The sequence below is a fragment of the Pogona vitticeps genome, chromosome 13 (genome assembly GCF_051106095.1).
Source record: "Pogona vitticeps strain Pit_001003342236 chromosome 13, PviZW2.1, whole genome shotgun sequence".
Classification (NCBI taxonomy): domain Eukaryota; kingdom Metazoa; phylum Chordata; class Lepidosauria; order Squamata; family Agamidae; genus Pogona; species Pogona vitticeps.
In genome coordinates this window covers 20,025,787-20,043,625 of record NC_135795.1, presented here as the reverse complement: position 1 = coordinate 20,043,625, position 17,839 = coordinate 20,025,787, and the positions used below count along the sequence as shown (strand labels likewise).

At 46.7% G+C, this 17,839-nt stretch overlaps 1 protein-coding gene across 1 annotated transcript; it reads right to left on the bottom strand.

The window, feature by feature from the left end:
- Positions 1 to 201: 201 nt before the first annotated feature.
- B9D1 (B9 domain containing 1) lies at positions 202 to 14,259 on the bottom strand. Its single transcript, XM_020778039.3, has 7 exons — positions 9,263 to 14,259; positions 8,656 to 8,724; positions 7,364 to 7,475; positions 4,718 to 4,814; positions 4,112 to 4,174; positions 3,418 to 3,485; positions 202 to 2,903 (listed from the first exon to the last, which is right to left on the bottom strand). Exons 1-7 carry the CDS (start codon positions 9,350 to 9,352, stop codon positions 2,758 to 2,760), a joined length of 645 nt encoding a protein of 214 aa, XP_020633698.2. The 5' UTR covers positions 9,353 to 14,259; the 3' UTR covers positions 202 to 2,757.
- Positions 14,260 to 17,839: the final 3,580 nt, after the last annotated feature.

Here is a 17,839-nt window from a genome sequence, read left to right as displayed (position 1 = left end):
GATGAATCATTTCGTCTATTGTCTGTCACTTTGTAACTGTCACGTTCCTGTCCAATTTTTTTAAATTGCCCCAAGATGCTCCTAAGGCCTGAAGTCTTGAAAAGAGTGGCCAGAATAGTCTGTTTCAGCAGGTGTCACTGAGAGCAAAGCCAAACCTGTATTTTATTTTTTGCATCAGCACGGGCTTGCCTGCTTCATACATTTCTTTTTTTACAGCTGAAGAAGCAGAACTGAATTCATGAAAGCGAGCACTATAAATGGAATTTAAAGATATCACAAGATTTCGGATTATACTTTGTTTTTCATTAGGTGTGTCTGAAATCCCACACTCTTTGCAGCTGAATTTAGCCTTCAGGAGGGCAGAATATCCTACTTAACTGAAAATGGGACTTTGGTTTGTTGCAAGTATAGAGCGAGAGCTGTTGGAATCACACATTAATTTATCATAAATAAACAGTATGTATTGATCAAAGCAGCATTGTCATTGTGTGGCAAGAATCGGTAGGCTGAGTTTATCATCATCATGCTAGATTATTATTTTTTTAAAAAAAAATCTTTTTAAAGTCTGCATTCTTACACACTTAAGCTTCTGCCCAAGTCTTGATGAATCCAGAGGGGCTTAATTCTTCTGAGCAGCCACAAACAGGTTGAATGCCTAACGTTCCAGATAGAACAGGGGTCATCCTGTCCTTGCAGAGGGAACCCTAGTTCAGTGACAGCACAGAGCCCATTGCATGGAGAAGTTCCTCATAGAAGTGGTTATCATCTCCAGACAAAGAGGGCGGCAGAAATAAAAGAACAGTCCTCAGAGGCATGTTTAGCAAAGGCTTTCATGCCACCCCCTAACAGGAAGGCCCTGTGTTGTTTGAGACACTCTCTCCTGTATGTACTGATGATAATGTTTTTCTTTAAGGACAGTGTTTTCTTGAGTTTTGTCTTACAGCAGTGCAACAAGCCCATGGGGTACCTAACACAGTTATCTCAAACAGCTCATCTGAATGTTTCCCCTTCCCCTAAACCTGGTGACATAAAAAAAAAAAAACACTGATAGATGTTCTGTTTTGTTTCCTCAGTGCTAAAGATAGAGAGAAGAGTATGCCGAGATTCTTGTGCTTCTGATAACCTTTTCCTGCCCCTGATTTGTAACGATCCGTTAGCCTACAGATGGCCGTTTGCCTGGAGACTTGCCATTTGGAGGGGTGGGGTGGGCATGCCAGAGAGCCTTGGCCTTACTCGCTCTCCGTGTGCTGAAACCTGTGGCTGTTCTCCTCTCCATCATGCTCTTGGCAAACAGCCGGGCTCAGCCAGCTGGAGCTTCCTGAAAAAGTCAACACGATAAGCGGCAACTAGATACAGGAAGCGAGGTGCACCAGTTGGGATCTGGTTGACAGAGAGAAAAGTCCAGGCAGGGGTCCCCGTTCTTTTAATGGGAGATCCTTTTGTGTGTCTGCTTTGGCTGGGGCTTGAAAATGCTGTCCCAAAACGGGCTCCTGTGTCAACAGTTTTTTTCTTTTTTGTTTTCTGCCCTGATGCCCAAGGGTGAGTGAGGGGTCACAGCATCCCTGGGCTGAATCTGGCCTTCTTAGGGTTTCCACCTTGGGTGTGGTAGCTCCTTTCTTCTTCCTCTCAGCTTGTAAATATATATACTGTATATCCCTATCTCTTGGGTAGTTCAGGGCAGGGTGGATGGATGCTAGACTGTATTTGACCTTGGCTTCCACAGAGCAAGGTGGCTTTGCCCCTGTTCTTAGCAATCCGTGGTTTGCTACTATATGGCTCATCAACCACAGGCATGGGTCTCCAGGGGGTTGGGGGAACAGTCAGCCAGAGTCCCACCGTCATCTCTGCCCCATAACCGTCCCCCTCCCCCAGGGCAGCCCACAGTACAGCTGGATGGTCTCTCCAGCCCCCAAGGCTTCAAAGGGCGGCAGTGATGGGCTGGCTGCAGTTATGGCAAACCCCACTTCTTGGCTCCAGGGGCCTCCCATTGTAAAATTCTGCATGAAGGATGTTTGGCTTTTCTAGAGACCTCTGGCTCCCTCTACCGGGGTACCTAAATAAGACCAAATTTCAAAAGAGATAGGGGTGTGAACACTGTTGCGGCTTTAACAAGATTCCCCCCCCCTCTCTTTGCCTCTGTGAGGGTTTTGTGCCTGGGTGCACCGTTTCAGGCTTAACGGCTCACTCCCATGCGGCTTATTTTTCACTAGGTGCAAGTACGCTTGCTGAATCTGCACCCATTTAAGCCTTCCTCATTTGCCGTGATTTTGCAAGGCCCCAGCGGCATTCCGGCTCCAGAGGCACACTTGCAAAACACAGAACAAAACCTCTGCGCCATCAAGAAAACCTGCCACACTGAATACAGGATAAAATATTTCATTTGGAAAACTGTACAACACAGCAAACGAGAGTTTACATTTAAACAGCACCTGAGCCTCCAGTGTAGCGTGGATCACCCAGAAGAGGTTCGTAGAGCACCAGTTGTCAGGCTGGGAAATGCTGATTGAAGCTTTCACTTTTCAACAGCAGCAACGTTCTGGACTGGGCAAGGGCTGGACTTGAACCGCTGACCTGCCGTTCTGGAAGGAGTGCCCTGCCTTAGTGATCCTTAGTGCATACTGGTGTGGTGGCCACTCAGCTCAGTGGATGGACCCTAGCCAGAGCGGTACAGTTTCCATTATAAGGCAGGGAGCGCTCAGAGCACCCCCTCTGTTCTGAGACCTCGCAGGACGCCTCGATGAGAGTTCAGCCGCGGGCTCAATATTTGTGAACCCCCTCGGTCACTGATGTTAGCGACGGGTTAGAGGTGTTCCCGGGACTCACGTCGTAGCCGAGCTTCTTCATGTCTTTGGTCACCACGTTGAAGGAGAGGGTGACAAAGCCTTGCGAGCGGACCCTCGTCACTAGGAGAAGATAAGCCGAAGTCGGTGAGAAGGATGGAGGAAGCTTTCAAAGAAGAAAGGGTTTTCTAGGTAGAGAGTACTGAGAAGGGGTTGACCATTCCCTTCTTTGGGGGGGGGGTGTCCTGGGATGTGCAGCTTGCCCAAGGCTGCAGAGGCAGCACCGTGAGGAGATCAAACCTTTGGCTCTGCAGCCAGACACCTAAACCACTAATCCCAAAAGTAAGTCCAGAAAAGGTACTCTCTCTAGGGCAGTTAACCTCAGACCACAGGTGAGGGGGTCCCACGTGTGTGGATGGTCGAGCCTGTGAGCTTCCTTTTGAACTGCTCTGTTCTAGGCTGCGCTCCTCTTTAGGAGGAAGGAACCCTTGTCAAAGGTCAGCCCCGCCGGGGCTCCTTGTGGGAGGCTGTCCTCTCTTCCTCCTCCTCTTGCTGCTGTATGGAGACTGGCCCACTGCCAGCTCTTCTTGTCACGGCACAACCCGCCCCAAGGACGTCTCCCTTCTCAAGCGCTTACCTTCACGGCCTTCTCCTCGTGCAACCACTTTGGGGTCGACGAATTCTGGGCGCCTCCCTGTGAGCCAGCTAGGATTAAAGCAAAAGGAGGTTAGAGAGGCTGAAAGGTGGAGCCACAGACCCCCTACTTGACTAAAAGGAATCGCCGTTCATGTTTCTAGACAGCCCCCCCCAAAAAATAAAACCCCACAAAAACTCCTTGCTTGACTCCCATTTTATTTTAATTCATTAACTTTCTTTTCCCAATACTGAGATTGGAGGCAGCTTAAAAAAAATGTCTAAAACAGTTAGTAGTACTTGAACTCTGTTAAATATATGCATTTTATAAATATCTAAACCACCACTGAATGAAAACATTTGCTTTTTATCTGCCACTCTCACATATTCCACTACCAGGACTTGGAAAAGTTACTGTTTGGTCCTATGCCTTCCAAAATCCCACTGTGGCCCTGCTGGTTAAGGGATTCTGGGAACTGCAGTCCACAAATGTCTCTTTCCAAGTTCTGCATCATCTGGTTTATCTGCTGGATTGAGAAGCCAGTCCTGTTACCCCCAGCAGGTGAGGGTGAACATCTGGCCTGAGATGCTCAGGGGCCCAGATGAACTCAAACGGAGCACCTCATGACCCCAGCAGATTTATCTGAACAGACTTGAGCGTAAGAGACTTGCCCACAAGGGCATCGTTTTTTCATCACCTTGTAAACTTCTGCAGCTTGGATGTAGATTCTGGGACAAACATGGGGATGGTCCTTTTGTGCCTGAAAAAAGAATGCAGAGGGCCTGAATGTCTTTAGACCGTTGAGTTCTGAGAATGCAATGCGTGAGCTTTCCCGCCTCTGAATGCCAGGGAACCTCACCTCCCCTTCCCAGAAAAGCCTCAAGTGACTCCACAGTAATGCTGATTATGATACTAATTAATAACAACAGCAACAAATAAACATTTGCAGTGCTCTAACGGTCTTTGATAAAACAGAGGCGAAGGTCTACCCTTGTAACTGAATGAATGACAAAGGGGGCTTTCTCCCCAATGGCATCCTGTGAGAGACTTGGGAGTTCACCAGTTGTGGTGGAAGCAGCTGGATCCAGAGGACGTCCACCGCTGGATTCCGAATACTGTTTTTTAGGACTGAGTCATTAGATCGTGGCAGTTTATGCTCCATTAACACCTCTGCCTTGCCAGCACACATTTCTTGGCTCTTTGCCTATCACACGCACTGGCTTTTCCTTTTGGAGGCCAATTCAGCTGAAGCCTCCTTCAACTGAAATGAAGAGATGAGAAAGGACCTTGACCATTAGCTTACCTCCCTGGTGTAAAAGGAACATGAACGGCTCCATATCCTCGCACCACATCGTTCCCAAAAATGTCAGGGCCATACACGCTTATGACAATCTGTGGCCCTGTTGAGGAAGAAAACACACACACACACACACACACAAAGGCTTAAATTAAGGGCCTGGCAACTTCTGTGGGATCAGGAAACATATTTTGGTTGATTTAACTGCTTTGAGGGTTGCCCCCAGAAAGAGCGACGCTTCAGTCTGTTCTATTTTTATTGGTCCATTTCCCCGCGACTGTTCGTTATTTTTGTATTTAATAAATACTGTCTATAATAAAAGGCATCTGTATGAAGAAATGATGTGTTCCCCAGATGCTGAGACTTAATTCTTGGATGCGTTTCAGTAATGATTATTGAAAAATGAATTTTAACTCAGAGTGCAAGAATCTCATGATGCTGATTTGGGGGGTTCTTTAATTCCTCCTGGTTCTTACCCTTCCCATGATTTCTCAATATTTCTACCCCAGTTTAATCTTACTTTGAGTACTACGATATCCCACTGCTTTTTGGCGTGGAGCAGAGATGGTCCTTACGCTGATGGGACAGCAGCTTCAAAGGCTGCACAAAAGGGCTGGGTGGTTTGTTTTGTGTTGGGGGGGGTGAGGCCCTCCACTCCCATAGGGATTTCGAAGGAGCAAAGCTGGGAAGGATCTCTGCCTCAGCAGAGCCCGACTAGAAGCAAAGGGGCAAATTATTCTGTGAATTTCCTGTAAGTCGTGATGGATAAGCAGAATACAGATTTGGGGATGTGGAAACCAGATTCAAGACCTGGTGCACATTCTCCTTGCCTCTGCCCATAAGAAGGAGAAGCAGTAAAGTGTGCAAAAGAAGACAACATACAGAGGGATTTAAGAGGCATAATTTATAGAACAAGACAATTCATAAGAACAGAAAAAATGCAGGATGCTAACTTCTACAGAGTCAAATTGTTGGTTTAACTAGCTCAGTGCTATTAATACTGAAGAAATGAAAGTTTTACTGTAACTAGTCCTAATGGAGCTGCTGTAAAGAACTGGAATGCAGATAAAAAGCACATAAAAACACACGTCCTAATATTGATTTTTAGAAGACGAATAAGCTATAAACCCAACCCAATCGATGCAATTTAAACACAACACATCTAAATGTGTTTGGACATTAAAAAGTATTTTAGAGTCTCCACTGCTTGTCGACGTAGAGTAACACCAATCTCCTCTAACCCTTCGTGGAGATACTGTATTGAGGATTGAGCCCGCATCCTTTAACACTGAAAACAGGAGATTTTCTGACAGATAGGCCACAGTCAGTAAGGATGGGATCTCACCATTCTTCTACCCTGGTACTAAGTACAGGAGCTCCCCAGGGCTGCGTGCTAAGTCCCTTCCTCTATTCCCTGTACACACATGATTGCACCCCACTGTATAACACCAATGCAATTATTAAATTTGCGGATGATACGACAGTGGTGGGACTCATAAATAAGAACAATGAGTCTGCTTATAGAAAGGAAGTACAAAGGTTGATACTTTGGTGTAAAGAAAATCATCTCACACTTAACATCAAAAAAACTAAAGAACTCATAATTGATTTTAGGAGGAAGAGATATGTACATTTACCACTGTACATAAACGGTGAGGAAGTGGAGAGAGTTGGTAGTTTTAAATTTCTGGGTACTTACATCTCAGAGGACCTCTCATGGACTATAAATGCCAACATGCTAATGAAGAAGGCACAGAAGAGGCTGTATTTCCTGAGAATGCTCGGCAAGTTAAATTTATCTCAGCATTTGCTTCTGTCATACTATCGTAGCACCATTGAGAGTGTCCTAACCTATGGCATTCTGGCATGGTTTGGGAGTAGCTCTGTAGCGGACAAAAAAGCTCTACAGAGAACCATTAAAATTGCCCAGAATATCATCAGGCTCCAGCTACCAACCCTGGATGACATCTTCACATCCCGCTGTCTAAGGAAATCACATAGCATCCTGAGAGACTCTTCCCATCCTGCTTATAACTTTTTTGAACTGTTACCATCTGGCAGAAGATATAGAACAATTAAGACTCGGACCACACGTTTTCTCAATAGTTTTTATCCCAGAGCTATAATTGCAATTAATAATGAGCTTAAAGACCATCAGTAGTGAATAATTAGTTGGACTGTGTAACTTGGCCTGCGGTGTAGATGTTTGTATTTTTAGTGGGGGACTTTTAGTGGGTGGGGAGTGTTTGGGAATTTTATGTGTGTGCATGTGTCTGGTCTCTGGGTGTCTGTGAATTTCGTTGTATGTGTATATACTTACAATGACAATAAATTATTATTATTATTATTATTATTATTATTATTATTATTATTATTATTTATCCCAAAGCTGCACTTCAGTTCAGCTTTGCTTGGTGCACAATTCTAAGCTTTTATTCTGGAGTGGATTACCCCAAACTCCCCTGTTATTAAGGAGAAGGAAATGTTGGGAACCACCCATCTCATTTTCCCCCAAGAAGGAAAATAACTGCCTCTGTGATTGTGTACCCCCCCAATCTTTCTCATTCAGTCAATAACTGATGGCCACCCCCTTATGAGACCACGCATGCCAGCTTCTCATTCCCTCTCGAACAGTTACCAGGCGTCGCTTACAGCCAAAAGGGTTGGTGCTTTTGAAAGTGATGTCAATGGGGAAATTCCACACCAGGTCTTGCCGAGCATCTCTGCTCTTAGATGTGATCTGTGAGATCCCTTCTTCCAAGCCCTTAAAAAAAAGAGAGAAAGACAGACAAGAGCATGAATGAAGACAGGCTGACATTTCTGTATAATCCAGGTTCTCAATCCCACAAGCAAAGCTTGGAAAACAATGTAAATCTTAATGCACAAACATTCCATCTTTAGGCTGCAAGGCCCCAAAGTCCCACCAGTAAAGATGATGCTATAAAAATAATGCTTTTTATAAGACAGTCATTACTAATGGTTTTATGGTTTGTTAATGACCACTGTTTACTGGCTTAAAGTGTTATAAAAGTAAAACTAATGCTTTATTTCCAAGCTCGGCCCAAGAGCCTATAGACGCCACTGGAAAGTCCCCATTAAAGCACCAGCTTTGTCCTTCGGTTGTCTCTTGCATTGGTTGTTTGCTGGTAGACAACCTCTGGATATGGGGGTTCTGTTTCGTTTTTTCTGAAGGACAGCCCCCCCCCCCATGACAAATATAGTCAGGAAAAAACTGATGCAAATAAGCCACTGAGCTGTATTTCACAGAAACGTGTAAGTAAATGACGATGGCCATGATGCTTAGAGGATGGTTCTAACCTAGAAAGGTGATGGTTCTAACCTACAAATGGGTTGGATCCTAGCTATCTCAAGGACTACATCTCCCCTTATAAGCCTCGATAAGGGTGTTGAGATCATCAGGAGAGGCCTTTCTCTCAGTCCCCCCACCTTCATAAGTGCATTTGGTGGTGACACAAGAGAGGGCCTTCTCTGTGGCTGCTCCCAGACTCTGGAACTCCCTGCCACTGGACTGGCTCCATCTTGGCGGTCCTTCAGCAAGTGAGCCAAGAACTCCCTCTACAGGCAGGCTTTCCCTGAGTCCACCGGCTGCCCGGGTCGGGTGCTTTTAATGGATTGGTCGTGCCTTTGCTGCTTCGAATGTGTTTTTTGGTCTTGCTTTTGTTGGCCATTTTTAGTGGTGGTCTCTGTTTGAGCCTTTTTAGTACAGTATCTGTATACTTACTGTTTTTAGCTTTCAATATTGCATTTTAATTGTTGCAAGCCAGCTTGGGTTCTTTTTAAGGAGAAAAGTGCAGTTAAAATATTGTCAATAAATCAGTAGAGAGGTGGGGGAGGGGAGAAACATATTTTAGGTATTCTCCCCCCCCCCCTCTTGTTTCTTTGCATTTCTTTTCTTTTTAAAATTAAATGAGAGAGAGACATACCGAGGTGGGGGCCCAGTCATAACCATACACGAAGCCGTATTTGCAGTATAGGTCGTCAAACTCCGGGAACTGAAAAGGAAACACAATTGCAGTTCTAACATCATGATGATGATGATGATGATTCCAGACAAGGCAATTCTGGGCTTCTAGCAGCTGAACATTTTAAAAAGATGCACACATCCCTGACCTCATTCTTTTTAATCATCCTCATCATCCAGACATGGCCATTTTTTGAGTAGCTAAAACTTTTTAAAAGCTGCAGGGGATGCTGGGCGTTGTAGTCCAAACAGGTTAACCCTAACTGTGCGACTATCCCTGGCAGCTCGAAGGGCAGCCCCCAAGAACCCCAATCAAATCACTTCCCCACCCCACCCCACCCCTCGCTTTATAAAGGTGCACCTGTTGGGTATCTGCCTGTGCTGCGATGGAGGGGAGGAGACGAGGCCTTTGGTGAGCGAGAGGGAAGAGGGAAAAGGAGGTCCCCCCCTCCGTTGGGGCTTGGTAGCGCCCAAGGCGCGGGAGAGACAGCCAGGCAGGCGAGACCATGGCATCTACAGAGGGGGGGGGTAGAGGCTGTATTGGTTTTCCATGGCGGCGGCTCGCTCACCTGCGCGCTCTCGATCTGCCCGTTGACCATCAGGAGGAAGACGGTTGGGTTGGGAGGAAAGGGAGAGGGCGAGGGAGAGGAGGCCGCCATCGCAGCGACACTCGAGGCGTGGAGGAAAGGCCCGTTGCTAAGGGCCGCCCGCTCTCTGCCCGCCTTAGCAACGGCGGACGGGGCGCGGCGGAGGACAAACTTCCTTCGGGAGGCGAAGGGGAGGGGCCAGGAGGGCTTGTTGAATTCTTTTTTTGATATCCACACACTTCGTGTTTTTACTTTTTGAATATTGTCCTTTGAATGATGTGGGCTGCCTTGGGCCCATCCTTTCAAGAGGAAAGGGGAAGTAAAATTATTTTAAATGAATACTATATGTAAGGTGTGCGTGCACACGCACCCACAATAGGGAACACAATTGAATGTGTGTGTGTGCAAATATTTCTCATAGATGGGTGCCTGTGTGCGTGCCTTTTATGGATTCATTTTAGATGTGTGGTTGTATGCCTCTATACCTATTAGATTTATGGTTTTACGACAAGTCCCCGAATTCCCCCAGGGGAGTCCTGGGAGTTGTAGTCCAAAGTGACAGAGTCTCCCCCCCCCCAAAAAAAAAACAGTTGATGACTGAAGGAGCTGCACCTGCTCTGTGCGTGGCTGGCAGGTTGAGCTGCAGCCTTTCTGTCCAGGTAAGGAGCAGAAAACAACCCTTTTTGGCTCTCTCTTTTTTATTATTTTATTTTATTTTATTTTATTTTATTTTGCTTCCGGAGCCCACCAACGTGGAGGAGAGAAAACGAGTATCTCTTTATTATGATTTACTTGTTGCATTTGTTCTGGAGAGGGGAAGAACTCCGGAGGAGGTGGGGCGGGGGGGGAGGAGAGAGAGGAGTGCTTGTTTATTGGGAAAGAAACTTGGTTCTGAATTGTATACATACAGGGAACTTGAAAGGAAATTTGGAATATTGTCGTTCTTATGTCTCACTGTTTTGCTATTTATGTCCAGTGGCTTGTTAAAGTACAAACAAGATTGCCTTTTTAGGCGCCATGTTCTTTAATCGTTGGTGAGAGCTGCCCTGGGTGGTCCCTTCGCTGGGAGAAATTTAGCATCAAAGTGAAAAGAAATTAATAAATGTGGGGGCTGGAGGGACCGGTGTTTAATTACCAAAAGAGATGAGCAGAGTTTTTTTGTAAGCTGTTCTAATGCTGGACAAAGCGAAAGGCAGCAGGAGGAGAGGAAGGCCAGATGTGAGATGGACTGAGTCCATAGAAGAAGCCACGGCTTTGAGTCTGCCACAGCTGAGCAGAGCGGTTGGTGGCGGGATAATGTGGGAGTCACAGAGTCAGAGGATCTTTTCACCACATAACCAGACCAACAGTGATAAAATATTACTATGTTTTGTTATGAATGCACTATTAACTGTTTTGATCATTGTCGTAGCGAGGTATTCTTGTTGCAATGATTTACTGTAATGTTTTGGGGAAGCTTTTTTTCCCCCCTCCCAAGGAAAGCTTGGCACATTTTAGTTTAGGAAAGAAAGCCATCTCATTCTTGTTATTACAGATACAAAAAATAGCCCATTGTAGCATAATGGTGCCATCTTAATTAACAAGAATAGCAAGAATATCATACAGTTAAACTAACAAGCCTTAAGGGGGCCGTAGGAAAAGAACCCCTGAATGCTTTATGAAGTACAGTACAGTAATTTGGATTTTCTGTTACCACTAGATGTCTCTCTGCTATCACAGCAGGAAAGACTGTCTGTTGAAGAACATCAAGGATGATTTTAAACTGTAAAACTTCATCAGAAAATAGTTTTTGCGGCTGGCAGGTCCATCTCCGGGGTGGACCCCCGAGAAGAACACTTCTTGTGTTGCCAGTTTTCATTTCATGTCATTTCTTTCCTGTTTTCCACCAGTGATTTAACAACATGCCACCTAAAAATCAAAGATGTGTTACTACCTTAAAACCAAACAATTTCAAACGGGAAAAAAAAGAAGCCCGCCCTTGAACGGCAGACCTCCCAAGCCTAAAACACCCATGCAATTTTTTTAAATTTTTCATGCTTTCTCTCCCTATTGGTTTATTTTTAAAAACCGTCTAACCTTTTAAGTTGCTGTAAAGTTCTGGGCAGCTTTAAAGCTTTCATTGTTTGTGGGTTTGTAACTTAAGCTCCAGAAAGTTATTGCTCACCTGCAGGATTTTCTTTTAAAAACCCTATAATTTACCCGGGCTTTTGGAAGGGAGGGGAGAGGGGACGAGAGAGAGAGCGCTCTTTTCCCCTTCCCGCATGGGAAACTGGCTTATTAGCTTTGCCTGTGTTTCAGTTTTACTGTTTCTGGGAGAGAATGCTAATAAATAATCTTAGAACTGCAGACGTGGGAAGGACCCTATGGATTTGTCGAGTCCAGCCCCCATCCCGGAGGCCCAGGGTGGGCAATCGGAACTCCCAGCCACTAGACCTAAACCCCTGAGCTATCCAGCAGTTCAGATGACAGTCGCCTGGGTCTTGGCACCTGTTTTGGAAGGCAGTCAAGAGATGTTGTTTAAGAGACAGAAACCAGGAGAGGAATGAAACGTGATTTTAGAAATGCGGAGTGCAAGGGAAGCCGACTGGGTGGTATGAATCTCACCACCTTCCTTGGTCTGATCTCTTGCTTTTGCAGGATTTTACCGTTAATTAGCTGCAGAACTACCTGAGCAGAACGAGAGAATCTGGGACTTTGAATCCCTTTGTTGCCTTTAACGTCTGAATCTGATTTTGTTTGTGTGTGTGTGTGTTTTTAAACAAGGCATGCAAGCTGCAGTTTAGAGCAGCTTCCGGCGTTATTATTTTTGGAGGATTTGAGGATGATGATGATGAACTTGCCTGGCCACTTCTGCCTTCCAAGGATTGCTCAGGGGATAAGCAGGGGAGCAGCCTCTGCCTGTCCGGCTTGCTGCATGTCCCGCCATGCGACCCAACGGCCTCGTTGTGTCCGTTTTCCTCCATCTGCTGCCCTGCAGATGCTTTGGGAATATGACTCCCTTTGTACCCAGAAAGCACGCTCACTGGGGATGATGATGATGATGAGTGTTAAGGGGGCCTAACCAGCCAGAGTATTCTGGAAAGTTGTAGTCAGAAGCCTAATTCTTCCCATGGCTAGTTCTACCTTAGCCGTAGATTAAATGGGATTCAGCTACCCCCAATAATAAACTGGAGCCGACCACAGGGATCACATAACGCCGAGAGAGGATCGGAAGGAAAAAACTAGAAACCGGGCCTTCTCGGCGGTGGCCCCTCGGCTGTGGAACGCCCTCCCAACAGAAATTCGGCTGGCACCCTCGCTGGATGTTTTTAAAAGACAATTAAAAACTTGGCTATTTAGGCAGGCCTTCCCTCCAATCAGCTAAGTCTTTTTATTTCTTCTTTCCTTATCCTACCCCATCTTGGTAATTTTTTTTTCTTAAATTAATTGCCTTAATTGATATAGTAATTGTATTTTTAATGATTATATATATTTTATATTGATTTTTAGGTTGTAAGCCGCCCTGAGTAGACATGGTCTAGAGGGGCGGGATATAAATTTAATAAATAAATAAATAAAATAAAATAAATAACACACACACACACACCCGTTACAGCAGCTTCACTGGCTGTTGAACTGTTTCCAAGCACAACTCAAAAGTACTGGTTTTAACCTATAAAGCCCTACATGGCCTGGGTCCGAGCGATCTCAAGGACTGTGTCTCCCTTTATAAGCCTGTTCAGGTGTTAAGATCATCAGAAGAAGCCCTTCTCTCAGTCCTGCCTCCTTTACAGGCACCTTTGATGGGGACATGAGAAAGGGCCTTCCGTGTCTCTGCCCCCAGACTGTGGAACTCCCTCCCACTGGAGGCCAGGCTGGCCCCGTCTTTGCTCTCCTTCCGCAAGCAGGCCAAAACCTTCCTCTGCAGGCTGGCTTCCCCTTCATGACTGGATGCCTGGGAGGGTATTTTTTTAAAAAGGATGGTTGTGACATGTTGCTTTTAAACATGTTTTTTAGTACTGTACTAATTTTTCCTTTTTTAAAAAATGTATTCCTTTAATTCTTCTTTTTAAAACTTTTGTATACTTAACTGTTTTCAGCTTTTGAATATTGTCTTTTAATGCTGTCTTTCTGAAGGAGGAAGGCAGGGTAAAAGCAGTTTAAATAAATATTTTTAATTAATAGAGATGTAGTTGTCCTACCGGCTGCTGCCTGAATGGCTCAGTGATTTATGTCTTTGGGTGGGGGTTTGATTTCCCCCCCCCACTTGTGCCTCCCGGGAAGAAGAGGTGCCAGCCTGGTTAGCCTTGGGCAAGCCGCACCGCCCCAGAAGAAGGGAAGGGGGAAGCCACTTCCATGTCCTTTCTCCCCAGAAGAGACGGCCGTGTCAGACCTAACGCGGAGGCACCTCATTATTGATGATTCTATCCCTGTTCTTCTTTGGTCTAGCGGCACGGTGCAATTTCCCTTGGTCAAGGTTGAAAGCGTTACCTGCTTCTCTTTCTCTCTCTGTGTCCTATTAATGCACAGCATACCAGGAATAAATCAAAGCATTTCTGGGAAGAGCGCAGGGTGTTATCAATCCTAATTCTTAGAGCATTTTTTTTTTAAAAAAAGGGGGGGAGGAGGAGAGGAACAGAAGGACTTGGGTTTTTTTTGGTGGTGGTGGTGTCTGAACTCTTGCCCTCCCTTTGGAACAATTGGATCTGAACACGGGCCGCCGTCGTCTGTCCTCGGCTGTTAATGAATGACTCATCCTGGCATCCGAGGCAAGGCGGTTCGACAGGTGGGTGCAGCTCCTGCCGTTTGTTCCTCAGTGAATCCTCGAGAAAGAGAATGCAGGTGAATGAGGAATAATAGCCATGCCAGGGATGTGAGAGATGAACCTTGCGGGGTAGGACGCCAGGGATGTGTCACCTGCTGCTGCCTTCTCTTGAGATGGGTCGCCTGAGGTCTAGGGTGAAAGGCCACCTTTCAGGGACTCACCCCCCTTGCCCCGCTCCCCTTCTGTGTTGTCCAGCCGTGTGGTGTTGTACGGCTAGTGTGTTGGCTTGGTCATTCATGGGAACGCCAGGCTGCAAAGCCTGCCTCCTTTTGGGAGGGACTAGGGAATGTGTGCCCGCCCTGATGGGCATAATAGCAACCCAGCCCTGAGGCACAACAGTGACCCTCAAAGGCAGGCCGGTCGCTCTGCTGGGATGAAGCCAAAGGCCGAGGCACAGATATGCGGCGGGATGATTCCTGCCCTTAGAGCAGTGATGCTCAACCTTGGGCCTCCAGATGTTCTTGGACTACAACTCCCAGAAGCCTTCACCACCACCTCTACTGGCCAGGATTTCTGGGAGATGAAGTCCAAGAACATCTGGAGCAGTGGTCCCCAACCTCAGGCCTCCAGATGTTCTTGGACTTCAACTCCCAGAAATCTTGGCTAGCAGAGTTGGTGGTGAAGGCTTCTGGGAGTTGTAGTCCAAGAACATCTGGAGGACCCAAGGTTGGGTACCACTGCCTTAGAGGAGCTGATCCAAAGGTGAAGAAGCCAAATCGGCAAATCCTACAGAGATGCAGCGGGCAACCACCTCTGTCAGTGGCCACTTGGGCTTTAGAGAAGTCATTTCTTGTTAACTATTTTTTTTCATAAACCAAAGGAAGACCATCTTCCCCTCATACAAACCAACAAAACAGCCCACCCTAATGTTGATGTTATAGCGCCTCTATATGATGTTGACTCTTTATTTTTAGCCTACTCCTTGCAGAGAAGAGGTGATAGGGTTCTGATTAATTTCTGCTCAATTTCTTAATTCCTTCCCTCCCTCCCGTCCGTGATGGTAGCATCCCAGCCAGGAGGCCTTTAAACCGTGGCCCATCTCTCTGGCAAGGCTAGCATCTGCCGTGGCCAAGGGCCTAATGCGGATTGTGCTGGAACATCCCGTTCCCTATGTTTTGGGCTTGACGGGTTTCCAACCTGCCCAGCAGCCGAGACGGGGAGATGGCCGAAAGAGAGCCACCTGAACGTCCCAGAGGAGAGGGGCCCTGGGGTGGGACCAAAGGGAGACGAGAGGAGAGGGAAACTGAAATCAACAGCATGTTTTAGCTCCTTTGTGCCAGGAGTCTTAAGGAGGCGTATCTTGGCCTATTAGAGCCAGGAAGAAACCCATAGAGACCCTGGGAAGCCACCCTGAGGGTGGTCCTGTGAGGAGCTGAGGGGTCTGGCCTTCTGGGGAAGTCAGGAGGGCTGGGTCGAAGCCCCAGGAGATCCAACTTCATGACCAGGCCTTGAGGGTTCTCCTGGACTGTGACATCTTGAGGCTAGCAGGGAGACCCCCTGAGAAACGCTCTTTTGCACAGAGCAAGCCACAAGATCCTTCTAAGGGTTTATAGGGAAGGGGCTCTTTCTCCTGAACTGTCCTCAAAACGGATTTCCTGGGTCATTTTTGAAGGGACGCTGAAGGTCATCTAGTCTATCCTCAATCCAGTGCTAAATTACCCTTCATAAGATGACCATCCAACGTCTAGTCAAAACCTTTTAGTGCAGGGGAGCGTACGACCCTTGGACACACAGTTCGGCGTCGGATAGCACAACTTCCCTGTTCTTATTCAGTGATGGAGTCGTAGCTCCTCCTGTTGAACAGCCATAAACTCAGCACTGGCCTGCCGCACTCTGCTCGCTTACGTCCAGAGGACTCTCACCAGAGAGAGAACTTGCACTGAGCTGGTTGAACGAGAAGTCAACCGGTAGGCAGATCCCACTGAATATGTGGGTCTCCTCTGCTTGGGCCCTGGTGATGGGACATTTCCATCCCATGTTTAACCATCTTCACGGATCATGGCCGCCATTAGGGTTCAAGAAGGAGCAGCCCCATAGATGTTCTTTTCTGGCGTCAGTCAGGAGTTTTGGAGTCTTTGGGCGAAATGCTGCACGCTTTGAGGTTAGGGACCTGATCTGAAAATCAATCCCAAAGCCGTTTTGGAGTCAGGTGGGAAACACCAACACCAACACACACAACACACACACACGCACGCATGCACACACCCCCACACCCCCCCACACCCACACCCGCAACCTTACAGTAACTTGGGCCCTAATTCAGTTAAAAGCAGCCTTTAATCTTCCGTCCTCATCCCAAGACGAGAAGCATCTGCCTGAACAGGAACAAAGGGCTTTGATCTTGGCAGCGCCTTTTAAGGATAAATAATGGAAGCGAATCGCTCTCTAAAACCTGCCCGATTAAAGCTTTTAGCGCAAGGACACGTCTTAATGGCTTGGAACTTTTGGAAGCTTTTCTGTTGTTCTCGGAGGCCTCTGGAAATGGAAATCTGGAGCAGCAACAGTACGTTCCAGTTTAGGGTTCATCAGCCATTAGTGGCTGATGATGATGTTGTGGTCTTTGCTGCTCAGAAACTCCTGGTGCTTTTGCCCTCTTTCCATGACATCCTTGCGTTCCAGTAGATGCCAAACCTACTGCCCACATCTTCAGGGTCCAGGCGTCCGTTTCTCTTCCACCTTGAGCTGAGATATTTCTGTATTTCTCTCTTCTCTCCCGTTCAGCTCTTCCCGTCGGATTCAAAAATGTCCGTGCGTTCTTCTTGACCTTGCTCTCCTTCCCTCAAACCAAACCCGCCGGAATAAATTATTGATAATCACCCTGTTTCTCAAAAGCGCGTGATCTCCCGAGGAAGGCTAAAGGGTTTGTGCACCGTGTAATCGCGAGGAGAGTCATCTCGGAACCAAACTAGACGTGGCGTGGGCGATCCGTGAATGCAGTTCCTCTGGGGCTTTAAAATGTGTGTTGATATCTCCCGCAGGGTTCACACTGGGATGCCGTGATATTAAGGAGGCGGTGACTAATTTCCCCTGCATTGTTTTAATGTTTAGACCAAAGAAGGGTATAAATTGTCCGGTCATCTCTGGTTTGCATTTTGGGTTAAACAGAATTTTGGAGAGGGAAACCATTTTAATGGGGGAAATGTTGGAGGGTGGTCAAGAAGGTTCAGTTCTCCGTCTGAGTGCCAGGATGATGGAAGGTGTAATCCAGCATGCCCAGAAGGGATTTGGTTTTGGAAATCTGGGTTTAAAATGTTGGAACGGAAATGAGGTGAACATTCTGATCTCACCAGCTTGTTCTCTCTGAAGAGAGATACTGGGCATTATATCCTGCCTTGCAGTCTTTGTTGAACACATGGGATAGCCATGTACTAAAGAGATTAAGGTTTGCCTCCAGATTAGTCCCGAGATATATTTAATGGCTTGCCACCGATTCTTCCACTGTAACCTTGATTTATCAACTCACCTTGGGTTGCCCATTGCTTCCTGTAAACATTCTGAGATCACCCCAGAGATTTCTGCGTGGACGAAGATGTGCTGTTGATGACACTGGTACTAGCCAGGCCACCCTCTCTTCCACCTAGTTTTGCCCTGTTTCTAGGAAAACACTGTGAAGAGCGTCACCTCCCCCCCCCGAGAAATTTCCCCCCAGAAATGGTACTGTTGTATTGACAGCTGAGGGGTGGCCCCTGAACATTTATCCTCCTGTACAGAAACAATTTCAATTCTTGATACAGTCGAGCGATTAATTTCCTCCC

What these genes read in the sequence shown, in the direction of transcription:
- B9D1 (XM_020778039.3), bottom strand. Translation starts at nt 9,352, where the DNA reads ATGGCGGCCTCCTCTCCCTCGCCCTCTCCCTTTCCTCCCAACCCAACC. An exon ending in GGCAGATCGAGAGCGCGCAG is followed by an intron (nt 8,725 to 9,262) that starts GTGAGCGAGCCG and finishes TTTCCTTTTCAG; the next exon opens with TTCCCGGAGTTTGACGACCT. An exon ending in GTTCCTTTTACACCAGGGAG is followed by an intron (nt 4,175 to 4,717) that starts GTAAGCTAATGG and finishes TTCTTTTTTCAG; the next exon opens with GCACAAAAGGACCATCCCCA.